The 27919-nt window shown below is 39.5% G+C and overlaps 1 protein-coding gene across 8 annotated transcripts; it reads left to right on the top strand.

The window, feature by feature from the left end:
• The first annotated feature begins 2 nt into the window (after positions 1-2).
• Positions 3-27919, top strand: LOC120443822 (anoctamin-8). Of its 8 annotated transcripts, XM_039623163.1 has the most exons (19): positions 3-76; positions 694-1071; positions 12762-12947; positions 18079-18331; positions 18460-18830; positions 18941-19233; positions 19299-19454; positions 21805-21940; positions 22004-22134; positions 22200-22481; positions 22553-22882; positions 23031-23393; positions 23459-23550; positions 23778-23915; positions 24286-24547; positions 25112-25210; positions 25647-26148; positions 26351-26496; positions 26555-27919. In XM_039623163.1, exons 2-19 carry the CDS (start codon positions 825-827, stop codon positions 26780-26782), a joined length of 4215 nt encoding a protein of 1404 aa, XP_039479097.1. In that variant the 5' UTR covers positions 3-76; positions 694-824; the 3' UTR covers positions 26783-27919. The 8 variants fall into 8 exon arrangements, with proteins under 8 accessions (XP_039479097.1, XP_043861633.1, XP_043861632.1 ...); XM_044005698.1 differs by lacking the exons at positions 3-76; positions 12762-12947; XM_044005697.1 differs by lacking the exons at positions 3-76; positions 23778-23915.

Genomic DNA, 27919 nt, shown 5'->3' with positions numbered 1-27919 from the left:
GACGGAATTTCGCAGCGCGTAAACACTTTCTTCGCATCGCGCTTCGCATGACACATTTCCAAATAAGAGGAAAAAGGTGTGAAAGTAATTCTGGTTAATTGTTATAAGTAAAACGAATCATTATTGAGATTAAAGAGTTTGGTTTCGTGGTGTACGATAGTGTTTTTTCGATTAGTGATAAATTAAACAGTGCTATTGTCAATCTACAGATTGGTAACCTAAATGCAAAAAGCGATTATGAAATAAGAAAGCCATTTGGGTTTTGTATTTGTTTTCACAAGGGTTTCTCGATTCATTTCTGTTCACGCAATTTGTCTGCGAAACCGCCGTGGTAGTTTCGCTTTCGAAACGCATTTTGGATCGGTCTTGGGGTTGTGCGTAATGTCTCAACCCACCCCATTGCACTCGGCAATGCTCCAACACCGACCAACCCACTTTTACTAGCCACCCTATACAGCAGCAGTAGCAACAATAAAAGCGTCATTTTAGCCGGCAAAGTCTTGGCATTCTTTTTTTACACATTTCTCTGGGAATGGCGTGATGCTCCTGTCCACCAAACCCTTTTCCTCGAATCACGCACTAAATTTAAGCATTTACTTATTTGTGATTGTAGTAAAGATCTTGTACCATAACAAATATGCTTTTCTGTTGCCTACTTTTTTGGGTCATCGGATTCATTTCGTTTTATTGTAGTTCATGAGGAAACATGCTATGCCTGTCATCGTGTGCCAATTGGTAAACAAAAAACATTGAGAGCGCCGAAATAATCAAGCAAAGTAAACTAATTAAATATAAAATAAATCACCAACGGATTTTGGCACAGAATGAGCCAAACTTTTAAAACTTTAATGCACGGCATTGAAGGAGACAGAGATGGAGTTTCGCAGCAGTCGTCGGAGGATGTACCGGACTCCACAGCGACAACCACGGCGACTTCAACAGCCGGCGACGTTGGAGGCGGATCAAGGGATGGCGGCGAGGATGACTTCACCGATGACAACAATTTCGAATCAAATTTGCGACGTCGCAAAGGCAAAATAATTTCCTGTGCCAAGGAGACCATCGAGAATGGTGAGTGCCAAATTCAAAACGAAAAACAAACCACAAATTCGGTTTCAATATATATGTATATATGTGCGCATATACATACAATTTGAAGTCGTGACCCACATCTTTGTCTATTTGTATACGATTGCCAAGCTCCGGAAGATGAATATTTAAGTTTACCGCCATTCCATCGTAGACATGTGAAAAACAAACTTTCAACCTGTTCATTTGTCATTGATAGACAATTGGAAAGTGCTGGTTGTGAAATGAATAGAAACTTAAAAAGCATCTGCGAAAGCGGAAACTTGCTCGAGATTGTAAGGTTATAAAAAGCATGCTCTATTAAATTTTTATAATAATAATTTTATTGATTTGCCAAGGTAAAAGTTTGTTTTCTGGGAGAGTTGTATGGTTTAATGCAAAACTGCCAAACAAAACTGGTTTATATATATATTTTTTAAATGATCAATCCGTTTAAATTCTAATTTTGAATTCTTCATAACAATTCAAAGCCACTTGTTATGTGAAAGTTGGTTATTTTTACTAGAATGTGAGATAGAATTTTACACCAATATGCTTAATCGTGTGCAAGTCGGTTAATAGTTTAACATTTCCGTGCGTTTGTTCTCCCTTGGGACTGACATCAAAGTTTTTAAATGGGCTGCGTTTTCGCACGACCCAAGCAACTATCCAATTACGCTGAAATTACTTTCAGATTGGCGCACATCCTGTCAGCAATAGACAAATAAAAGAAACTTTTGCATGCATTTTACTCAGACGTCGGTGTGCATGTAGATGGAGGGTAAAGGAGGCTCATTGCCATTGTCCCACTTGAGTCCTTTGTGCAGAGGAGCTATTGAAAATCGTCGCCGTCTAAGGCGCTATTTGAATTATTTATGCGAAGATGACAAAGGAAATGCGCTTCGAGCCTTGCACAGCAACGCCGACTGAACTGTAGGGTATTTCCCAATGGATTACTTTAATGATTGGGCACCGCGCTGGCTAATTTTGCACCAGCCTATCCCCATATCGATTGTCTTTTCCTTGGTTGTCGCACTACATTAGAAGTCTACATTAACCAGTCTAGTTCAAGTGCTTGCCTTTATTGCCCCGCATATAGAGAGTTATTGGCTTATGTTTACTTGCGGTGACTTGCTTGAGGGAAGTTAATTAAATTTATTAGCTTTTATGGGTCAAGGTTGCGTGTATATAATATATGGGTTGTCTATATTGGATTGATGGCTAAACGAAATTTGTTATGACTTGTTTGTTATGCTTGTGTAAGGGTTGCTTTTATATATGTTTTCATTCCGTGACTTCTGACAAGCATTTAAGAAATTAAGTTAGGAAAATAGAGTTATACTATTTCATTTGTAACACGTAAAGTATTTTCCTAAAAGCTATTGCTTTAGAGCTATATAAATAACTTGATCATAGATAGGCATTACATTTTCTTTAAGCTTATGTAATCATCAATCTTCTGAAATCTTTCTTGCAATTTGCTGCGCTAACAAGTCCGTTTGAATTGCACAAAAAATTTAGCAGCATGTTGTGGCGTTCTTCGCGTAAGCTCGTGAAGAGACTATCCCTACTTCTCCCGATTCATGGCCTCGATTGGCTCCCCATCAGCCACCCTCTTGGCTCGCTGGTGTTGCGGTTCAGGAAGTGCGCGGATTTACGTGTTGCCAAAATGTCAGACCTGACTTTTAAACTTTACTGGCAATCTGGGACGACCGAGTGACGTGGCCAACTCACTCACGCCAGTGCACATTGGGCCAGCGAGCCGATTTTTCAACGAAAACAAGAGAGAACGCTATAGTCGAGTTCCCCGACTATCTGATACCCGTTACTCAGCTAGTGGAAATGCAAAGGAGAGTCTTCAACACGGACAGTTTTTGGCGGTTTGTGGGCGTTAGAGTGGGCGTGGCAAAAAGTTTTTTGGCAAATCGATAGAAATTTACAAGACTAATACAAAAATGAAAAAATATCAAAACATTTTGCAAAAGTGTGGGCGTGGCAACTTTGGGCGGTTTGTGGGCGTTAGAGTGGGCGTGGCAAAAAGTTTTTTGGCAAATCGATAGAAATTTACAAGACTAATACAAAAATGAAAAAATATCAAAACATTTTGCAAAAGTGTGAGCGTGGCAGCTTTGGGCGGTTTGTGGGCGTTAGAGTGGGCGTGGCAAAAAGTTTTTTTGCAAATCGATAGAAACTTCAAGACAAATAAAAAAATGAAAAAATATTAAAACATTTTTCAAAAGTGTGGGCGTGGCAGTTTTAGGCGGTTTGTGGGCGTTAGAGTGGGCGTGGCAACCTGAATCGACAAACTTGCGCTGCTTCTATGTCTCTGGAGTCTGTATGTTTAATCTCAACTTTCTAGCTTTTGTAGTTCATGAGATCTCGACGTTCATACGGACGGACAGATGGACAGACGGTCATGGCCAGATCGACTCGGCTATTGATCCTGATCAAGAATATATATACTTTATATGGTCGGAAACGCTTCCTTCTGCCTGTTACATACTTTTCAACGAATCTAGTATACCCTTTTACTCTACGAGTAAGGGGTATAATTAAAGTTTTAAAGCTAGGTTAAAATTTCGTACATATGATAGTGTCGATGCATATAAAAACATATCCAAGTTTCAGACCGATCTGACTACGCCTTCCCTAGCCGCCCATATAAGTTATGTTTCCTCTTATTCTTAATTGTACGGTAGTTAAAATGGTAGCACTCGTTAAATTCAGCAAATGTTTTTAAATCATTTTTTTTAACACATAACCTTAATATTAATAACTAAAAAATAACAATGCATTCAAAATGACTATACATAAGTATTTTACATTAAAAAATGTTCATAAAAGTCGTGTTCTACATCAAGATCTATTGAAAATGGATTTTCAGAGTCAGAATCTGAATCACTATCACTATTGTTAGCATCAAAATCGGGAACATTGCTATTATTGTTCATGCTAACAAAATTTAGCAAGTTTGGTGATTTCAAAAGTTCGATTGCGTCAGCTGGTAGGGGTAGTTTCTTTTGCTGGCCCAATCTTTTTGTTAGATAGATGCTAGACACAAGAGGATCTGAGGAATCCATTGCTCTGCCGTGTACTCTTTCGAGCATGTAACCTCCTGTCACTCTTATAGTATTTGTTGCGATCCTCTGAGGCGTTTTCGCCAAGAACACCTAATGGAAGGATGCTTCTATTATCTGGTAGCCGTGCATTAACACTTTATGGACCGTTGCCGACATTGGAAACCATGGATAAAAGGACAATATTTTTATACCCGTTACTCGTAGAGTAAAAGGGTATACTAGATTCGTTGAAAAGTATGTAACAGGCAGAAGGAAAAGTTTCCGACCATATAAAGTATATATATTCTTGATCAGGACCAATAGCCGAGTCGATATGACCATGTCCGTCTGTCCGTCTGTCCGTCTGTCCGTCTGTCCGTCTGTCCGTCTGTCTGTCCGTCCGTATGAACGCTGTGATCTCAGGAACTACAAAAGCTAGAAAGTTAGGATTAAGCATACAGACTCCAGAGACATAGACGCAGCGCAAGTTTGTCGATTCATGTTGCCACGCCCACTCTAACGCCCACAAACCGCCCAAAACTGCCACGCCCACACTTTTGAAAAATGTTTTGATATCTTTTCATTTTTGAATTGGTCTTGTAAATTGCTATCGATTTGCCAAAAAACTTTTTGCCACGCCCACTCTAACGCCCACAAACCGCCAAAAGCTGCTACGCCCACACTTTTGAAAAATGTTTTGATATCTTTTCATTTTTGTATTGGTCTTGTAAATTTCTATCGATTTGCCAAAACACTTTTTGCCACGCCCCCTCTAACGCCCACAAACCGCCCAAAACTGCCACGCCCACACTTTTGAAAAATGTTTTGATATTTTTTCATTTTTGTATTGGTCTTGTAAATTTCTATCGATTTGCCAAAAAACTTTTTGCCACGCCCCCTCTAACGCCCACAAACCGCCCAAAACTGCCACGCCCACACTTTTGAAAAATGTTTTGATATTTTTTCATTTTTGTATTGGTCTTCTAAATTTCTATCGATTTGTTAAAAAACTTTTTGCCACGCCCACTCTAACGCCCACAAACCTCCAAAAACTGTGTTTAAGACTCCTCTCCCTTCCACTAGCTGAGTAACGGGTATCAGATAGTCGGGGAACTCGACTATAGCGTTCTCTCTTGTTTAAATTGTGTTGGATCAATTGGTAGGTCACAAGGAATAGCAATTAAAATATTGCTCAAAATATGCAATGAGGAATTCATCAAGACCTAAAATTTCAGCTAGTAGCTTAGTGGGCGTCCAACTTGTCTTGATGTAGATGGCTTTGGATTTGAAGACAACAATAAACTTACTGTTATAACCATGTTGGACGAAAGCCATTTGGTATGCTTTGTCTTAAATCTGGCTAATACAATTTGGCAAATTCTTTTGTATGTAAAGGTGAAAGCCTCTTACTTTGGTGCTGATTTTATCCTTTTTCTCCGTGCTTAAGTCGAACTCTTTCAGTTCATCATATATCCAACTCGAAACGTAAGATGCGCTACGATTGTTTTGTATGTAGATATCAAGCAGTTGCTCATAGGCGAACTCAACCACAGCTGTAATATTAAGGATTATACACATCGGAGCAAAAAGGAGCAAAAAAGATTTTTAAACTTAGTTTATATACACTTTGCACTATAATGACACATAATTACTTTTTGGCACAAAATTAGTTATACTCCACAAAAGAGGGGTTAGCAGGTTAGCTTTTTTCTACTTTTGGACAACACGAATAAACGCACACAAAGAACACATTAACCAAACATGAACTAAATTTTTTTAATAAAAATATTCTACATACCTTCTTTTCCTTAATTTTTGTGAAAATGAGTTAAACCACAAAAAGTTTGGCACGCTCGCAAGTCAACAAAATTTGTCCTGCGCTTTTTAGTTTCGCACGCATGCAATCAAACAGCTGACTTAGAAGGGATGCCAAAATTTCAGGAATGCATCAAAACACTTAAAATCTTTTGATTCATTTTAGTCGAAGTATATACTATTCAAATTTTATTATTAAAACAGGTTTCCTTTTTATGAAAAATTTGAATTTTCGTCGAAAAATCGGCTCGCTGGCCCAATGTGCAGTGTTCCATTAGCCGACAAACTACTGAAAATGCATTGCGTGCGCTAGGAATTAAAAGAAAATTATCGATTTTATTACGAGTCCACTGTGCTGCAAAGCGTCTCCTAATGGAATTGAATCATACTCCCTCGTATCTAACGTAGACTTTTGTGTTCCCCATTTCTTTGCTCTTGGCTCCATTGTCTAACTGTCTGTATTTGTATTCCCATTTTTGTTTGCCTCTGCTAAAGATTGTTTTGTTGTAATTTTTATTTGCGTTAGCTTCAGGGCATAGCCTGTAAATTTGTTGGTCTGGCTGCTATCGGTATTGACAGCTCCCCCGAATGTTGGGGGCATAAAGTAGGTGGTTCTCAATTGATGCGCCATGATTCTGACTGTTAACCCCTTTTATGGCATTGTTGTCAGGGGTTCAAGTGGGAATTACATTTGTTGTGCTCGCCGTAAGATATATTTTTGTTGTATGCTCTGAAAGAATCAACGTAGCTCTGAAGCAGAGTTTTGTTAAATTTAAAAACATTTTGCAATAGTTCTTTTCCATTTTTTGCGGTTTTCAATTTGAGTGAAATTGAAGGCTTCGTAACAGTTAAAACAGTTTAAAACAGTTTAAAACAAGAGAGAAGGCTATAGTCGAGTTCCCCGACTATCTGATACCCGTTACTGAGCTAGTGAAAGTGCGAAGGAGACACAACACTGTCAACAACAAACTTGCGCTGCGGTCTATGTCTCTGGAGTCTGTATGCTTAATCTCAACTTTCTAGCTATTGTAGTTCCTGAGATATCAGCGTTCATACGGACATGGCCATATCGACTCGGCTATTGATCCTGATCGAGAATATATATACTTTATATGGACGGAAACTCTTCCTTCTGCCTGTTACATATATTTTACCAAATCTAGTATACCCTTTTACTCTACGAGTAACGGGTATAATTAATTAAAATGTCCACGACTGTTTACAGATCTTTGATGTATAGACCAACCTGCAGCATATAAACAAAAACCTGGCTAATGTTTGTTTAGTCGACTTTTTCTAGGCTTTTCCTTCGACTTTATATTAAGGTTATTTTTTTCTAAGGAGGCTTATGGCTCAGCAAGCAGCACATACACAAAACCATGGATATAAAAGCTTTATTTGTGTCAGATTTGCAGTTTCTTTTTGCGTCTGCTAAAAGAAACGCTAAAGGGGAATAAAGACATTATTTGTGCAAAGTTGCACTTCGCTTCCAGTTGCACTTGAACTTTGTGGGATACTCGTATTCAAAAAAGAGGTCGTTGCAAGCCGGAGAATATGAGACCTTTCATAAAGCTGAACCATTATTATACCCGTTACTCGTAGAGTAAAAGGGTATACTAGATTCGTTGAAAAGTATGTAACAGGCAGAAGGAAGCGTTTCCGACCATATAAAGTATATATATTCTTGATCAGAATCAATAGTCGAGTCGATCTGGCCATGTCCGTCAGTCCGTCCGTCTGTCTGTCTGTCCGTCCGTATGAACGCTGAGATCTCAGGAACTACAAAAGCTAGAAAGTTTAGATTGGGCATACAGACTCCAGAGACATAGACGCAGCGCAAGTTTGTCGATTCATGTTGCCACGCCCACTCTAACGCCCACAAACCGCCCAATACTGCCACGCCCACACTTTTGAAAAATGTTTTGATATTTTTTCATTTTTGTATTGGTCTTGTAAATTTCTATCAATTTGCCAAAAACCGTTTTGCCACGCCCACTCTAACGCCCACAAACCGCCCAAAGCTGCCACGCCCACACTTTTGAAAAATGTTTAGATATTTTTTCATTTTTGTATTAGTCGTCTAAATTTCTATCGATTTGCCAAAAAACTTTTTGCCACGCCCACTCTAACGCCCACAAACCTGCACTTCTACTAGCTGAGTAACGGGTATCAGATAGTCGGGGAACTCGACTATAGCGTTCTCTCTTGTTTTTCCATTTACTTTGTCAAGATGGGAAAACTGATTTCTAAAATCAAAATAAAAATTTAATGACTTTCATTGTTTGTGTTGCACATTTCATGGCGCTTAAGTGCGCACTGCACCAAAATTCCCTTTTTTCCGTTTCATCTGACAAATTATTGGTTATTTCTTTTCGTATACCGAAGAAATTAAATAAAACAGAGTGCTTAAGATAAATATGTTTTTTGTGTATATTTGTGTGTTTGTTTCTTAATGAGTGTAAATGGCTTTTTATATATACAAGCATTTGAAAACTTCTGTTTAGAACTTTTCCTTGACAATATTGATAACCTTAAAGCAAATTTGCAAACTACTTATCAGCCATATCTGCTATTGTAGTTTGTTTTTGGCAAAACCACAGCTTAGCTGAAAATCTTGATATGTAAATGCGTGGCAAGATGTGTTCACTTGTAGCAACTGAGCTACATACAGCCATTATACCAACCGGGTTATCCTGGCTTGCCTGCCGGCTGTCTGCCGTTTTTCCGGGCGATGCCAGTTACAGGCAACCGGATGTTTCTGGGTATGGTTCCATCCGATGCAGGGCTAAAATATGCTTGGGAAAATTCTGCCTAAAAAGCATTTGACTGACACCTGATGTGGGATACTTACAGGTAAAGAAGCTGAGCTTGCATTCGCCGGCAATTCCAGCCATAATTCGGTTTGGACCTGTGTGTACTGATGTTTTAAATTGTTGAATTCATCGTGGGCAAACATCATCGCGGCTTTTGTTACGATGGCATCGAGAGCAGCTTAATTTCCGTGGAAATTCCCAGTGCAACCCCACACATCCTTTGGGTTGATTTTCAGGTGAATCGGGTAGCATTTTCAATTGCGTAGCAGTGCCTCGGCATATGGCATATAGTTTTGATTGGCTGCTAATCTGATTGGCTTCTGTCAACGCCCAAAGATGCCACGCCCATACTTTTGAAAACTGTTTTGATATTTTTTCATTTTTGTATTAGTTTTACAAATTTCTATCGATTGCCAAAAAACTTTTTGCCACGCCCACACTAACGAGCACAATTTCTTGAAAATTTCTATCAATTTGCCAAAAAAAATTTTGCCACGCCCACTCTAACGCCCACAAATCGCCAAAAACTGTCAGTTTGGAAGATTCTCCTTTGTACTTCCACTAGCTGAGTAACGGGTATCAGATAGTCGGGAAACTCGACTATAGCGTTCTCTCTTGTTTTTCTTTTTACCCAGTACGAGCTTTAAAGTTTTTATAACAATGTGTTATAGGTTAAAGAAGCAGTTCTGGTACTTATGGTAGTGTAACATACCTATTGATTTATTTTTAGTAAAACTGCTTCTATTCCATATAGAAGCGACTTTTAAACTACATTTTCTGCTTAGACCACACCATGACCCATGCATTGACCAAACTTTGGTTTCAAACAAGTTCTGAAAATGAGGGAGTTGGCATACATACATAGGTGGGCTGACCGAAAAGCCAGACAATCTGACAATCTTACCTGCATTCCCGATGCGCATAACATTGCTGTCTTGATGAGGCTCATGTCCGGATGGCTTAGCCAAAGCCGTAACCTGCTTTGCAGGAAACAATAGACTGTATACAGTGCACAGTACCCAATTCTATTCTGACAGACCTTCCTTGCACCTCTTCCACCGACGTGCTTCCGTCCAAGTTGAGCTGAATCGCCCAAGGTATTGCTCTTTGCTTGCTACTCAGCCAAAAAAGTTCCTCCTAAAAAGGAAAATGAATGTGAAAAAAAAGGTTGTCTGTATTTATATTGCATGTGGTGAGTTTTCGCCGCGGGACTTGGCTGTAGTCCAAAACACACCGCTACGCAAATCCAAATGCACGTCACTTGACATGTGCTCCCCAAAACTGAATGTTTTCCAAAAGTCATTTCTATGTTCGAAAGAGCACCATTAACACACTTCATTAACGAACATAAAAACACTTCAAAATTGTGTATTATGTACACTTATTGAGTTTATTTAGCTTGGTGAGAATTGTTCGCAGTGTAGGTATATATATATATATACATACATATATATACATATACAAATCCGCAAGTGCACTTTGAAATTCTGTCGAAAACGGCTAAAATAGAAATTGAAAAATCAATGAGGGCAAGTGGAAGTTGAATGTGTTTACTGTCTGCGGGAGAACTTTATTAAATCCAGTTCGAAACTATAAGAAGCCTTTAATATTGGCATTTAGGTTATTTTCGTTTTTTATTTCTTGGGCTGATTTGTATGTAATGTGAAGGTTCAATACACTCTTAAATTATCTCGTCATACCTCGTCATATGATGGACCCATAAGTATGCTTCAATTTCAATCAACTTATGACATAAAAATACCCTATTTATTGAAACTACCGCGTTTATGCGATAAAAAAAAATAAAAAGAAATTCTACAATTTTCAAATAAAATTAAATAAAAGATATTTTTTTTATTTAATTTCCGTTATATTGACAGCTTGAAAATTTTAGAATTTTTTTTTATTGAATTTCCGTTATATGGACAGCTTGAAAATTATGGTAACATGCAAATGCATTCTTACTCTTATCAGTTTTGTTGATGTGCGCAATTTAGTTTTTTAATTTACATCAGTGGAAAATCAATTTCAGTTTTCTGTGAGTACGCAGGGTAGGATAAGAAGCGGAAAATTGCTGTCAGATTCAGGCGAGTCATAATGTTTATTTAATAAATGACGGATAGCTTTAGACAGTTATGAGGATTCTCTATAGTGCACTATAGTGGAAGTGAGAGACAACTTATCGAATAAAATTCCATTTGTAACAAAATTATTGAAATTTAATGTGTCACAATAAAACCAACTAGATTCACCGTACAATAATTCACTTATATACAAAAAAATATAAGGTATACATATATGAAGAAGAAAAATAATGCATTCTATTTCACTGGTCGGAATCAACTTATCCATATGAGTGACTGTCCGTCTATTTGTCCGAATAAATGTCTTCTTCTCGGAAACTAAAAGGACTAAAAAAAATGTGTAGTGCTACTAATATTTCAATCCTAAAAACAAAACGATTCTTACGAAGTTTCACTGTTCAAGTGTGCTTTCTCTTTATCAGCCATCGACTGCTCCTTAAGTGGTTTGTCTTTGCATGTTCCCGTCATACATCTTGTTTGCCTGTTCGGTGTTTAGCAGATGTCCAAGTACCAGTAAATCAATTATGTTGGTAAATCTCGGAAGTAAATATATTACCTTATCACTGATTTCCGTGGCCTACCTTAAGTGCTTGGAGTTAAAGCAGGTATCTTGCCCGTATCGTTCAACAATACTCTGTTGATGCTTTTAATGGGTTTTTATATTTCTGGGGCTTTTGGCCAGTGTGTTGTACGTGTGTGGCTAACCTGCAAAATTTGATTTAAGGTATACAATTCTCTCCATTTTCATGACTCTTAATAAATAAAACTAAGCAAGCAAACTTTTGCCCTTCCCTATGCATGGTTTTATGGTCGTTAAAAGCCGTAATCAATAATATTAATCCATTTTACCAGCACTTACTTTCAATTCTCATATAAAAAAGTTTTGGAAAACATGTGAAACATTAAAATTTATGTCTTTTTGAGTTATTAATCAAAAACTCCAAAGGAGGGTGTTTATTCACTTAAAAAGAAGGCTTTTATTATTATAAGGATTTATATCGCCATTAGTTTCACTTACAGACGCGTCCTCAAACTCAATTATTTTCTAGTTCACTTTCACAGATTAAATTACGCAATACTCCGTCATAAGATTGACACCGTCATTTTAAGATTTTTATACCCGTTACTCGTAGACGAAAGGTATGTAACTGGTAGAAGGAAGCCTTTTCAGCCTTATAAAGTATATATGTATATTCTTGATCAGGTCAATCTAGCCGTTTCCGTCCGTCCGTATGAACGTCGAGATCTCAGGAACTACAAAAGCTAGAAAGTTCAGATTAAGCATACTGACTCCAGAGACATAGACGCAGCGCAAGTTGATTCATGTTGCCACGCCCACTCTAACGCCCACAAACCACCCAAAACTGCCACGCCCACACTTTTGAAAAATGTTATGATATTTTTTATTTTTGTATTGGTTTTGTAAATTTCTATCGGTTTGCCAAAAAACTTTTTGCCACGCCCACTCTAACGCCCACAAACCGCCAAGACTCTCCTTTGTACTTCCACTAGCTGAGTAACGGGTATCAGATAGTCGGGGAACTCGACTATAGCGTTCTCCTTGTTTTATTTTATTTTTCTTGTCTATATCTATCGATATTCAAAAAAGAATTTATACTTTCTCGTTTGCACACCCCTTAGCTGAGTAACGGGTATCTGATAGCCAAGGAACTCCAGTATAGCGTTTTCTAGTGTTTTCTTTTGTCGAGGGGGCCATACCACATTACAATGTTCTAAGCTTTAAGAGAAAAATATCGCTAGTGTACCCACAATTTACATTTAGCTTGTCACAGATTAAATTTCAAGCAAATACAAATTCCCGTCCTAAATTTAGTTTAAGCCAATTAAAATTATTAAAGGCACGACAAGTGTATGTTGCATCTTTAGAAGAGCCATTAAAATGTTGCAAATTATCCTGACAGCTTGTGCGTTTATGTATGTGGATGGGTCTTCGCGTTATAACATGGCAGCGCTGACAACCAAACAGTGTTCGACACAAGGAAACTCCGCTTCCCTCCCACTCACGTGTCCTTGGAATTTCCTGGGCGCTGGCTTTCTGGCTGTTTGTCTGTTGTTATCTTGCATCCGGCTTTTTTGGTTTGACCTAAGTGAGTTTTCATTATAAACGTAAGATTTACTATTTAATTATCTTCCTTAATGTGTAATTATGTCCGCAAGCATTTACTTTTTGGCAGCACTTGTACCCTATTAGCGATATATATAAACTCGCACCAAAGTGGAACATCAAAATTGTTTAACCTAAATTCCAGTATGTCTTCCTTATAAACTGTATTTATAGGGCCAATATTAGAAACTCACTGCTAAATAGGAAAAATAAAATTGTTGAGTTTTCAAAATACATATTAGATTTAAACCCAAGATAAATGGTAGAATACGTTTATCTAAATTTTTTTTTTTTTCAATTGGAATCAAAATTGGAACTCAATGCTGCTACTCACTTATTTTAATAAATTATGCTTTGCCTCTGCCGAAACGTTTTGATTTTAAATCGGATGCTTTCCATTATACATATATGCAGATTCAATCAATATAGTCAAAGCCCGCTCAAGAGCTTGTTTCGCTGAAGAGTCCCTAACACTTACCCCCTTTTTTCTTTTCCCCCTTGTCGTTTTGGGAGGCCATTTTGACAGTTTGAGTGGTATTGGTTGCCAGTTATAGCATTTGAGAGCAAAAAGGACTGTAAAAGCTTGTCAAAAAAATCCTTTTGCATTTAAAATTATCAGAGACTGTATGTGGAAAATATAGAGAGATAGATTATGCCTGTGAGTGATATTATATATATCTTTTTTAAACCTTTTAGTTATGAGAGAATTTCGGAATTGAAAATGGAAGCCAACATAAGCCAACATTTTCAAGCCGCTTGGTGGCTTATTGCATTAGATTGATAACTGACCACTTTTACTTAACATGATTAAAACTCAATTAAAGACTGCACTCTGGAGCCCAAAGGACACTTATCCATGCCGACGATAACGTTCCACTGCCCTTACTACTATATGTATATTCCGTTCCTTGTCTACCATACACAAATGCAATTAATTTATGCTGACCAAGTTTATGTCCTTGAATGTTCACTGTCCTGTCAATTACTTTGGCAGCAAAAGTTGCAGATTAACAACCCAAAGGGTGGCGGCTGGATAAATGGAGACTGTCGGAAAGGGAGTGGGCACGATTAAGGGGAACTCAGATTGGGAACATTTATCTATCAGAATGACTCGGGCATCAATAAAAATGTGTCCCACAAAACATGGACACATTCTGTTGTGCAGCAGGATATCGTACTACTTAAACCTCAAACGGGAAAAAACATTTCGGACAAATGATTTCTGGTGCAGCGGTGTGTTAAATTTTCGCTATTAAATATTTTATAACAAAGGATTTTATCAAGCACGCGTATGTCAGGCATATTAACTCTATTTAAGCGTATGCCATTAAGAGCAATTTGATGCGGGTGGAATGTACAATTGAAGTGCATATTGAAGAGAATCAATTCGGGGTCATTAAGCATTTGCCTGCAGCCTGATCTCCAAAGCAATTAGGTGGGTAATTGCAGAGAATATTTCGAGAATACATATAATTAACTAGTACTTATATTTATGCTACGCAATTATAAAACAAGAGAGAACGCTATAGTCGAGTTCCCCGACTATCTGATACCCGTTACTCAGCTAGTAGAAGTGCGAAGAAGAGTCTTCAACACTGACCCGTTACTCAGCTAGTAGAAGTGCGAAGAAGAGTCTTCAACACTGACAGTTTTTGGCGGTTTGTGGGCGTTAGAGTAGGCGTGGCAAAAAGTTTTTTTTTAAATCGATAGAAATTTACCACAAGACTAATAAAAAAATGAAAAAATATCTAAACATTTCTCAAAAGTGTGGGCGTGGCAGCTTCGGGCGGTTTGTGGGCTTTAGAGTGGGCGTGGCAACATGAATCGACAAACATGCGCTGCGTCTATGTTTCTGGAGTCTGTATGTCTAATCTCAACTTTCTAGCTTTTGTAGTTCCTGAGATCTCAGCGTTCATACGGACGGACAGACAGACAGACAGACGGACGGACTGACGGACATGGCCAGATCGACTCGACTATTGATTCTGATCAAGAATATATATACTTTATATGGTCGGAAACGCTTCCTTCTGCCTGTTACATACTTTTCAACGAATCTAGTATACCCTTTTACTCTACGAGTAAAGTTTAATGAGAATACTATCATCTACGACTTGGTTCACGTCCTTTGTTTACCTTTAAAGCCAAGCTAAGCATATATCGCAGATCTTACATGCGGTAGATGGACATCGTGTCAACTATAATAGTGTATAAAGTGTTTTCTCCCTTGAACGGCTGGCTACCTGATTTGACTCAGTGATGATTAAATGATAATGGTGATGAAGGCAGGATGTGCTCCATTTGCGATGAAGCGGCTGAATTGATGGAAAGGTGGGATGGCGGATTGGTGGGTCATCATCAAAATAACATAATCTAGTTTCAATTAGACGGAATTCAAGCTGGAGCGAATTAAGTGAAGCATTTAGCTGTGAAAGCTGAAGGTTTGCTAATGAGCTTTTCCAGCTCCTCTCTCGGGCACTCGTCACCATCAAGGTTAATTAAAACATAAACTGTTTCAACTGAATGCTCGTTGGAAATGGCGAGGGTGCAGCCATCAGACACGAATCTGCTGATTAAATTTAAGCCATCACACTCCTTCATCCCGCTTATGCAACAAATTATGCGTCCTGGCTTCATTTTGGCGCCCAGCAGAAGGCTGCGTGGTGGGTGGTGCGCCCAAAGCCGATTTCATTAATTATTCAAGGCACAGTCCGTCCCTTAGGGGGTCCCAGTGCTGCTGATTTAACAGCCGAAAGCATTAGTTGGCACTTCCTTCTCCGACTTGAGTTGCTCCTCCAAGAGGAGTCATTCTCGTCCTTGTCGGTGTCAACTTAAGCATGTGCGGACTGTATAATGAATTGTGTGGTTCATGCTGATGGAGGAGACTTCTGCTGGCCTGCTCTTGATGTCGTCTATTACTCAACAAAATTGGTTTGGTTTGTATTGGATTGGATTAGGAAGTGTGGCTTGATTGCACTTTTTCTTACTTTTGTATGTGATAATGAATGGAGAACATTTATTTATATATACATAGTGACTTTGCTTGGGAAGCCTATTAATGTGACTAATAAAACTTAGAAATGCTTACATACTGAAGGTTTGTGAATAATTTTTATATTATATATTGGGCTCATGTGCTAAACCAAATCACGAACCGAACATTAAAGTAGCCAACAAATTTTTTCCTCTAAGGACGCTCAATTTTTTGTGGTGTGTAACCCTTATTAGCATATGCCGCCCCTGACCGGCAATAAAGTGATTTCCAGCCCCTAGCTAGGTTTTTATTTACTCGCGATGCTTTAGATTTATTCCCAAATCCCTCACTATACTGCGACTATGCACAACGCGTGCTCTTTTTGCGGAGGTCCTTCCGGCTGTGATCCATTCTTTTGTCACAATTTTATGAGCAGAGCGTGAGGGTACGAAATCTAAACACATTTGTGTGTTTAGCATATTAAACTGGCAATCGTACAGCGGTTACATTGATTGCGTATGAGTTTATATTCCACCGGGTCGTTGCTATTTCGGTTATGGGGAAGTGGTTTTCGCTGAAATTTACCACAGACAAATTCACAGCTCATTTGCAATGCAACAGCATCCCATTCGATCCATTTGGAGCTGGTTAAAGGTTTGGATTTGCGTTGTTCCTGTTTTATTTATGGAATTAATTACGAAATTCCGCATTACGTGATATACTCTTTTGCCCAAATATGCAGACATCAGTTCGAGCTGCTCCTGCGGTTTGTTCATGTCGCTTATAATTAGTTTTATACGAGTATCGACATACAAGCGTACCAAATATACATATATTTACAATTTGCTAGCTCTAAGCCTTGTTCCTCGCGTGCACCCTAATTAAGTTTGCTTTTGTTGCCAAATCGGAGGAAAAGCTGTAAGCGGAGTTTAAGCTGTATAATTGAGTTTGTTACATAAATATCTAAATATTCTAATGAGTGCGGATAGAGGCTTGGTAAAATGTTACAATGAGTAATTAATGATGGGAAATTTCGCTTGGGCAAAAGCAAGCTGAATAAACTCATTGCGAAATGTGGTCTTTTTGAGTTGACGAAAGCTTTTAGAGAATTAAGGGATTTTGGGTCTTACAGTTTAATTCAATTCAATTGGAATATTTATAATAACGACCGTAACGCTACTTCAAGTCTTAATGAAAATGGGTTCGGTTATGTCCCCATTAAATTTAAACCGAATTTTGTATAACCGTAAATCTTTAGCGAGAAAATATTCAGGGAGAAGTCATCCAAAGTACTTTTTCACAACCTTATCGTTTAATGGCGAAAACATTATGCCCTTCGTAATGAGCTCGGCGAACTTAGAACGAAGCAACCATTATTATTACTCTTATCGAAAGAAAACATTGGCAAGGAACCAACCCAACGCTTGAGGTCACTGCAAGTGGCATTTTTCATTAGCCAAATTTCATTAAAGCTGTTGATAGTCACAAGGACATTAATGGTGGCAGAATGTCCTCGCCCGCTATCAATTTTAGTGCAGCTTTGACAGTTCCTTTTTGCTTTATGCTATTTTGGCTACTCATTGAAATATTACTTTTTCCTGAGCGTAATTAAGTTTATCGGAAACCACTAACAATATGAAATATTATTCAATTTATTCATTTATAAAATAATTTTGGATATTGTAGTAAAACACTTAAATAATTGAACGCTTTTATCAAGCTAGTTTTAATTAAGGTTTAAATTTGCAGTAAAGTTTTTCCAGTTGTAGAAAATGATGAGTTTCTTATTATTTAGACAGTCATTTTCACGCGATATTTTGTTTATTTTAGGCAAAAATATTTGTCTGCATTCTGCTTTCACCACTTAGCTTTTGCATTGGTTGATGTGGCTATATTTTCTAATTAGCCATGTTTCTGTTTTAGCCATGTCAGGTTATTTGCGGTTCGTATTCTTTTTCTTTGAGGTGCTCTGGTCTGCGTTTATTTTTTTCCCCTGATTTTTCCCTATGCTGCAATGTTATGCAACCCATTTTTGTACAACTTTATTTAGGATGGAGCGGATTATTCTCAACTAGTCTGTAAATTGAATATGACTTAGATTTCAAGAAGTTTACCAACTACTTTGCTTTACCCTTTCCAGCTTCCCGCCAATTACGCCGCAAAGTGCCCTACGCAGGTCATTTGATGACTCCTCGTCGCCTTTGGCTCAATAAAATTCCCACACAATGTGATGTGGTCATTGAATTTCCTGAGGATGCACCAGACGAAGCACTCCGCTGGCTCCTGGCCCGCATCCGCTCGCAGCCGCCGGCTGGTCTGGGTCTTTTGGTCCAGGTCAAAGCACACGAGAGTACGCGGCGAAACGCCTTCTATGTCAGTGCTCCCGTTAATGTGTAAGTGAAACCCTTTTTCTATTTGCCCATTGTTTGAAATATTATATCACTGCTATGAATAAAATATATTTGAGTACAGGCAATAAAATATCACTGAAAGTTGTAAGCAAAATCGAATTTGTTTTCAGACTGTTTAAAGCCGCCGAAGAAGCCCGCCTGCCAAAACGTCTGCGTCCGGATTTGGGCGGTGCTTTGAGGGAGTTCACCACCCGCGAGAGCCATTGTTTCCAACAGTTGCGCGGTGACGTGGGAAGCACGGCACTATTCACCTCCCAGGAGCGTCAGTGGCTGGTTCTCCAGGTGCTGCAGGGCCTGCGTGCAGGCTGCAGTGACATCGATGCCCTTAATGGACGAGCGGCTGTCGCCGAGGGTCAGAGCATTGTGGCCACCTGGCAGGAGTCCGGCCTGATCACACAGGTCTTTCCGCTGCACGAGCCCAGTTCGCTTACGCAGCTCCAGACGCACTGGGTCAAGCAGATATTTGCACCTCAACCTCTGGGTAAGATTCAATCTCTCCCTCAGTATCATCCCACTATCCGTGTCACATGACATTATAAGTGAAGCGTTGAATCGAAACGAAAGTCATGAGGCAAAAAATTCTCTATTCAGATGACATTGCTGCCTATTTTGGCGTTAAAGTTGCCTTGTACTTTGCCTGGCTGGGTCATTACACCTGCGCCTTGGGCGTTCCCGCTGTGTTTGGCACCATACTCTACTGCATTCTATGGGGCAAGGGTCAAACAGCCCAGGACATGGGCCACGTGCTCTTCTCCCTGTTTAATGTAGCCTGGGCTTCACTGTATCTGGAGGCTTGGAAGCGCTATTCCGTGGAGCTGGCCTTCCGATGGGGTACTTTATCAACGCCACCAGAGCTTTTGGAACCACCTAGGCCCCTGTATAAGGTAGTTGTAACAGAAGTTATTGACAATTTCCTTGATTAATCGTATATCTCGTATCATTGCTCCAGGGACCTTTGGAGGAGAACAACGTGACTGGTCGTTTGGAGCCCAAGGAGGCGCCTGCATGGCAGCGTCGCGCGTTTCGCTATCTGGTCAGCTTTCCCATAATAGGATGTTGTCTGTGTGTGGTTTTTGCTGTGATGTTCCTCATGCTGCGTTTTCAGGTGAGGCTTAGCTTAAAAATCGTTTCTTAGTACAAGTCCCCAAATGCGTTTGCCTGAAAAATACCAGAATGGCCTTACAAATATCGAGCTTTGCGTAGAGAAACATTTGCCAAAAGCTAATTGGTTTTATGCTTTACTGAAAATTAAGACATTTTTATTATTTAGAGTCTGAAATATCCATCCTTGTTACTAGTGTTTTAATCTAATGTTATTACTGTAATTACTATCACGACATTCGTATTCTTAACGTGGATTTCACGTTAAGCGTGATTCCGATTTCAGTTCGCACGTGTGAATGAGGTTGTGTGTCTGCTTATCAGTTTGTTTGATTTTAGCAGTTTCATAGACGCTTTACAATGATCATATCAAGCATATTTCGACTGTCTTGCAAACACACATATACATTGCCCATTTTCCGGCTGACCCATTTAAGCCGTTATTTTTTCTAAGTTGGTCTTAATTCTTTAAAATTATTTTTCGCAACTAAAACATTCAAAGAGATAAGGCCAAAGTAAAATAAGTCTATCAATCACCACACATCATTGAATTGTTTTGACATTTTCCTTTTCATTTATGCTTTCGTTTTATGTTGTTTTTTCTATTTTTGTATACTTCACAGGATTGGCTGGATCACCATAACATACCAGATAAAGGAATTGCTCAATGCATGTATAATTTGCACAAGGTTCTTATTCATTTTTCAATTGCATTTAAATAATTTAGTATGAGTAATGTATGATCGAACAATCCACGCATTTGTGTTGTAGTTCTTATTTGCCATTATTCAAAAACGGAAATATCGCAATAAAACTAAACACTAGGTATTGGTTAAATATTTAAATAAAATAATATGTTTTTATTTCGTTTAAACAGTTTCGATAAAAGGTCAGGGGTGCGCGGAGATGTTTTTGAGTAGTGATGAATTGAGGAACCGCAGGGTGGTTAACCAAGAGTTGTTTTCATTAAAAGTTTTTCACACATATGCACTTTGGTAGAAGTATTTTTGCAGTGGCTTTGGGCCATCATTTTGCATACGCAATTTTTTGTATTTTGCCGTCCCAGACTGACGTTAATTAAAATGCTCAGCTGGCGAAAAAAAACTGCCTTGGGAAAACTGAAAATAGATACAGAAAGGGGAAAGAAAGAGAGCTGGCGAATGCAACCTCGACGTTGATAAAATACTTGTACTGTAAAACTTTGCTTGGCGCTAGAAAATGGTACGCATAATTGAAAGTCTTGAGTATATAATAACTTTTTTTCTGAAATTAACCTAAATCGATTCTTGGATGGCTATAAGTATTTTCATTGAACAGATCCGCCTTAAATGGTAATTTCCAAGTCAGATTTAATTGCCTAAAGAGATTTAATTAATTTCTCATGCACGACACATAATGAATTACTCTAGTGATAGTTGACAGAAGTTAACTACTGAAAAGCTCTTTTGCTTGCCTGTTGATAAAACTGTTTAACCTTTACCAGCGGGTATTTACCTTCTCCCATCTGCTCGTGTCATTAAAAAGTTCAAAAGCTGCCAGCGCAGTGGACAAGCTCCACACATCGCACCAATCTGAGAATGGACCAATTGGTAGTTGTTGCTTGGCTGTCGGCCACCATTCGGTGTTTGCAGGTAGTTCATGTGGCTTAATCCGCACCCGGAGCCAGAGGACAATAGCATTTTTGGTTCGGCTCTCTTTAGTGTTCCACCGAGCAACTAAATGTTGTCGTAATGAAGCGTACAGGCGAGGTGGCACATCGTGTGCTTATATGTGTTGGTGCGGCTATTTGTCAAACTCACACTTTTGGGCTCGCAACTGGCCAACTTGTTATCAATCCAACTTGTTACTAAATTAGTTAAACAGCATAAGCGAAAAAGTTAAACATTAAAAATTTCCAACTACCAAATTAGTTACCGTTTCCGATATATGGTTAATTAGGTAAGTTTAACAACTTAAACAAATGTTTATATACGATACAAAAGTGCACGTTATATGCGATACAAAGGGGAAATGATGGGTAATGCTGCAAATGTATGGCAGGACAACTGCCAGATCGTCGACAAAATTGCAGTTAATGCTCGGAAATGGTTTTTAATTTAATCAAAGCGCGTTAACACTCAATGAGCTCTTCATTAGCAGGGAAGAGCTGGGTGAGGTTGCTAACAGGTCACTGGAAGAATGAGTAATAATGACGGGTTAATTATAGGGAAAGTATGACGGGTGAAACGAACATTGATGGAAAACTCGACTAAGAGTGGGCTATGCTAATTAATATTAATGTTATGCGTGTGTCAGCTATTGACAAACTATTTACTATACATTTATTACAACTCGGTATATATTTAACCCTACAGGACTGGTGGGACTCCAAGTTGCCCGAGGAAAGTGTATTATGTTGTCTGAGTGTTATACCGAAAATCTTGCTGGCGGGAGCAATTACCTTGATGGACGAGGCGTATTTTAAGTTGGCCGTTTGGTTGAACGACCGAGGTAAAGTGGATGAATATTATCAGGTATAGTTTAAATCTCTAACATTACTTATTTCATATACAGAAAACTACCGCCTGCAGTCGAAATATGAGAACCACCTGATAGCCAAAGTGGCTCTTTTTCAGTTTGTTAACTCCTTCCTATCGCTCTTTTATATAGCATTCTATTTGAGGGATGAGGAGAAACTTAAAGAGGTCAGTAACTCGAATATTATAAATATAAATAGATTTTGTAAAAATAGCTTTTTATATTTCGGCAGCAACTGGCTGGTCTACTTATCTCCCGCCAAATCATTGGAAATCTCAGGGAGTCTGCGATTCCCTACTTTCTTGAACAATGGAAACTAGCCAAGTTGAGCTTCAATATGTGGGGTGCTCTTAGCCCTACCCAAAATGTGACCCGCAGTCTAGCCGAGGAGCTGGCCACTGCAGAAGCCGAACTGAAGGCAGAGTCCACTGGAACGCCCACCAAATCCCACCAGCCGGAATCGGCGAGTAAAAGGAATATTGGACAGGCTGAAATAGAGAGCTCGTTGTACAAGGTGATTGACACAATTCAAGTAGTGAATTCTCTGTGAAAGGCCGTTCCATTTCAATTTATACTGCCCCACAGTACGATGGCACTTTTTCTGACCACTTGGAGATGCTCGTTCAAATGGGGTATGTGGTGCTCTTTTCGGCCGCTTTTCCCCTAGCTGGAGTTTGTGCTCTGATCAATAACCTGATGGAGATTCGTTCGGATGCCTTCAAACTGGCCCATGTTCATCAGCGGCCCTTTGGGCAACGAGTGGCCAACATTGGAACCTGGCAAAATGCCCTGAGCATCCTGTCGCTCGCCGCCGTCATAGTGAATTGCGCCCTGATTGGCCTCTCTGGACAGGTGTCGAGGCTATGGCCAGGATTGACCACGGCACAGACAATTATTCTAATTGTTACCCTAGAGGTGAGTTTTGTGCACGGAGTGCATTTCTAATTATCTGGATGGGAGCGCTATAATTGAGACAAAATGGCTATGGAGATGTTTACTTATTTACCTATTAATTAGCGTATTACTAGTTAAAACCTTTGAAAATACATTGTTGACTTCACAGCACATAATGCTGGGACTGCGGCAAGCACTTACCTGGCTACTGCCGGAGTTGCCCTCGTGGTTGGCAGCGGAAATCGCACGCGCAGAGCATTGCCGCCGGGAAATGCAGTGCAAGGGCACCTCGCCGCGGCCCACACCACCTACTCCGCAGTCGACCACGTCCACGCAGCCGGAACAGGAGGGCCCGGGCGGATCGCAAATGGAGAGCGGAACGAGTACCACACGAGACCCGTCCATCGAGAGCCAGGTGGCCGAGGATATAATTCTCTACGGACAAGAGTTCGCTGGCTACGGTCGTAGCATCGAGGCGGATGTCAATATTTATGAGAATCGTGATTCATCGCCCGATTCGCCGCCCTCGCAGGTGAGCTAATGAACTGTATACGTGTGTACTTCATATGCAACTACGTTTTGTACTCTACTTTTCAGACCAGCACCATACTGATTAGGCCGCTGCATGAGTCAACGCCACCTCATGGTGGAGCCTCCCTAGCCAGTCTGCATCAGGACGGTAATGGCGGGTAAGTGCCTTTTCCATTAAAATATGAATAAAAGAGTAAGGGACAGGAAAACTTAAGTATTTTGAACACGTATCGCCCATGAACTGTATGAACATGCACCGAACATACTTTTTACATTCGATTTATCTCTTTACTTTATATGAAATTTTTAAATTTCCCTTTTTTTACAATTCCCAAAAATCCTTTTGGTCTCTTAAATTAAGCTAAATAAATTTGTATTTTAATAGGGCCTATCAGAGTTGTGTTAAAATATCGAAAATGTTTATACCGGAAATTCCACCATACCTGGGATATTCAGTGCGAAATTTAACAACTTTTGCTGGTAGCAATCCAAAAATGCAACAACACCTGAAGCTGCAGAGCGGGTAAATTATGGATGGATAGTTAGTTAGATGGATTGATCGATGTGTGTTTCGAAACATGTTTTAAATGCTTTCGACGCTGTACATTTATGGGACTAATTCCGACTGCAGATTGCTCATTCAAGTTTATTATTAAATTGTTTCGCAATTAAATTGTTTTTATGCAAAGAGCAGCTGGAATCAGCATTAGGTGTGCTTTTTTTACTTTCCTCATGTTTCCGAGCTTTCAACATTTTTGAAATGAAACCTTCTAAAATTGGCTGACCTGCTCTTAGTGACCTATGTAACATAACAAAACAATTTCTATATCTTTTTACTCATTATTCTTACACTTATTACTTCTTGTACTTCCCGCTTTATGTGCGCCACATAGAGCTTCCGCCAGCACGCTAGCGCTGAACTCGGCGGCATATGCAGCTCGCATGCAATCTATGCATATCCAAGAAATACCGCCATTCCGAAAGAAATCAACCGACTCAGCCGATCACACCGGCAGCAGCGCCAGTAGCAGTCCCCAGCGAACTACGATGCGACAACTATCGGCGCAACGGGAGCCGCAACAGACGATCCCTGAGATACCACCGTACAAGACGCGCAAGATATCCGCGGAGAGTGCCATGCATCTGAATATGAGCGTAAGATCTTGGGATGGACGATGTAGTCGTATACCTTATAAACAGGAACTTACCCCACTCACAAGAATTTCCTTAGTTCTCCAAACGACCTACCGTGTCTCTGTAGCTGCTCAATGTATTTATTGTGTCCGTAGACTCTTGCATCAACTATCAAAAGCCAAAACCCTCGATACTGGTTACTTAAAACTTACTAACAACTTGTAGATCCACCAAATCACCGGCCTACCTGACTACCTGACCTCCTATTTATCAACACTTCAGAGATTTGAGATTACAGAACATTACAGTTGCAAAGAAGTTTGCTTTATAATTATCACGATGCCTGGGTATCCAAATTTGAGTCCTCTTTTATAGCAGCGTACTTAACTTTAACACAGTATAGGTGACATACACATCGAGTATCTTATTTGATGTGCAAGGAAAACTATTTGTTAATAATATTGAAAACATTTAGCACTGGCCATTTCCCCCCCACGAAAGAGTTTATAACACTTTTAACCAAACCGAATAGCAAATAAAATACTCACCTAACCTAACACCTCGCTCGAATTTTGCCTTTTAAAGGACAAGCTACACATAAAACTTCATGCACCAGAATGGATGTCACGTTTGAAAGTCAACGACAATGCTAATCTGCATAGAAGCATAGATTGTATTTCAAAGGTAGTGGATAGATAAATACTATATATACCATATACTCGTATGTCAAACCGGAAGCATATATCTAAAAATATTGTGTTTGTGTGTTGTTGGTGTTTTATTCTTGAACATCGCAGGTTCTGTAGTAATGTACACCATAGTAGTAAATCACCCGTGTTAAACCGTGTTAAATATCGCTTTTATTGGAGTTCAAGTTGGGAAAAGGAATAATGAAATACCAAATTTGATTGGCATGGCAGAAGCTTTCGTACACACAAATTCACGCTGGCTTCTCTATCACTCACATACCCCACTCACAAACAGATGGCATGGATTACTAGCATCATACATAGATCATAGTGTAATTTCCATAAGCTTTTGATGTTGACAGATCTTAAATATCGTTTTCTTTTCGAAAGTACAATGCTAATAGTATCGGTTTATTTCGATTCAACTTAAGGAACTCGGAAACACCCCAGATACAACAGACATCTTAAAGCCAGCCCCATCATGGTGCAATGTGGCCATGAGGTCGGGAGCACCTGGCAGCAATTTGGCCACGCCACCAGCTTCTCAGCACCAGCAGCAAATAGTGGCCTCATCCTCATCGTCCTCCGGCGGCGGTGGCAGCGTCTTTAGCCCCAGTGGCCCTGGACCAGCTGGAGCTTCCGGTGGCGGCATCAGCAATTCCCAGTCAAGACCTAGTGTCGGCGCACTATCGAACTCTTCATCTAGTTCATCCCATAAACAGCAATTGAAGCAGCAGGCCAAGGAGGAAAAGGAGCGGGCTAAGGGGGAAAAGGAGCGGGTTAAGGAGAAGGAGAAAGAAAAGGAGAAGGAGCGACTGAAGGAAAAGGAAATCGAAAAGGGAAAGGAGAAGGAGAAGGAAAAAGAGAAAGAAAAGGATGCTCAGGGAGCAGCAGCATCCACATCTACGGCCCCCACTGATGACGAGGCTAAGGGTAAGCTCTATGCATTACAACATAAAATAGTTCGATTTGTGGAGAGAAATTTCAATATTTTGAGTTATTAATGTTGTTACAGATTCGTAATTTATGAGCACAGGGTTGGTGTACCATATAATACATCATAAATAGTGCTTTTTATTCCTCGTTAGAAGTTATAAGTTTCCCTTTGCTGATAGTATTTTCCATTCCTTTACAGCCGCCGAATTGGCCGCCAAGAAGTCTCGTCTTAAGCAGAAGTTGGTGAAGAGTGCGAGGTCAGTGGCAATCTTCTCGCTGAAGCTCAAGGAGCGAAGACAACGGGAGGCGGAGAAGGCAGCCACCATAGCAGTGGAGCATGCCAAGGTAGGGCTAAGGAGAGGGTAAAGCCAAGTGATAATTCTTGATAACTTCGTCTTTGCAGGCTCTGGCAAAGCTGCCCATGCCGCAGCCAGTTGGCGGCGAATTGTCTCTTATACCCATCGAACAACTCATACAAATTGAGGATATCATACCTGCAATGAAAGCTGCAAGCACCTCGGGTGCGCCCACATCGTCCAGTCAAGTCGGTCCATCGACGTATCATCAACAGCAGCAGCAGCAACAGCATTACCACCCACCTTCACATCCACATCCGCACACGGATAATTAGGCTTATAAATATCAAGATGGATGGCCACCCCTTCGCACACTTTGTAAATAGTTTTCTATGCACCCGCCCCCATCAAGCTGAGATTTTATCAAAGTTACTGATGGTATATGAGCAAATTTGCTGAATGTGTGTCTTGTCCAGAGTTGGAAGAAACTAATTAACTATACTTAGTGGTTACCATATAGAAAACTAAGTTACTCAAACAATAGGTCGACAAGATTGAAACTTTATTTGGTTTAGCGATAAACGATACAGAACTTAAAAGAAATTTACCTGCAGATTAACAACGCTAGTAACCTACAGGCCAATTCCATTAAGATTTTCTAACGTTTAGTCTTCGTGTGCTCTTTGGTTTCCCAGTGTAACCCAGGCAAATTATTCCAAAACCATTTCATATACAAGTTTATCAAGTTTTGTATGAATGGAGTTTATGTGAAAACAAACTGAATAATGTTTTTGTTTTAGAAATTCGGGTACAGTGCAATAGAAATGCATCAATAGAAATGGTAATTAGCAAGGGAAATAATAACTTTTAAGAGTTGTAAAACGAATTTTGTGTTAGCGTTTTAGCTGTTAATGTGTTTTTGTAGTCATTGTTGCTTAGCGTCGTTTAGTCACTTTGTTACATATAAAAAAATGTTGAAAATGTTAAATTTGCATTTAAGTTGCCAGTGAACGAAAACTAAATAATTACGTAATTCCAAACACTTTCACACGAGAATCGAAATCACTCAAAACAACGACACGCATAACTGTGAGATAATATCGTCCATTGTTCCTTCCATATAAAGGATAACGCCTTCGCACTCGCTTTTAGCTATGGTACAACAGATCTGATGGACACTACTATTAAATGCAGCTTGCTATTACGCTGAAAACTACATATTACTTGCTGCAACGTTTCCCCCTCGTTTTTCTAAGTATGGTCCTCGCATGATCAATGAAAAAACGAAAAAAGTTGCACACTTTATCGACAGTCTAGTCAAAAGATCTACACTTTAAGATCGATGCACCCCAACACAACTGCTATTTGTAAATAAATAGGGTTATTTGTAGGGTTAAGTGTAATTTAAATGAGGTATACAAATTATATTAATGTAATAATTAAACGTGCTCTTGTGTTAAAAAAAATTTCAA

Source organism: Drosophila santomea, chromosome 2L (assembly GCF_016746245.2).
Source record: "Drosophila santomea strain STO CAGO 1482 chromosome 2L, Prin_Dsan_1.1, whole genome shotgun sequence".
Lineage (NCBI taxonomy): Eukaryota > Metazoa > Arthropoda > Insecta > Diptera > Drosophilidae > Drosophila > Drosophila santomea.
Note: the sequence above shows the minus strand (reverse complement) of the source record. Positions and strands in the feature narration are given on the sequence as shown.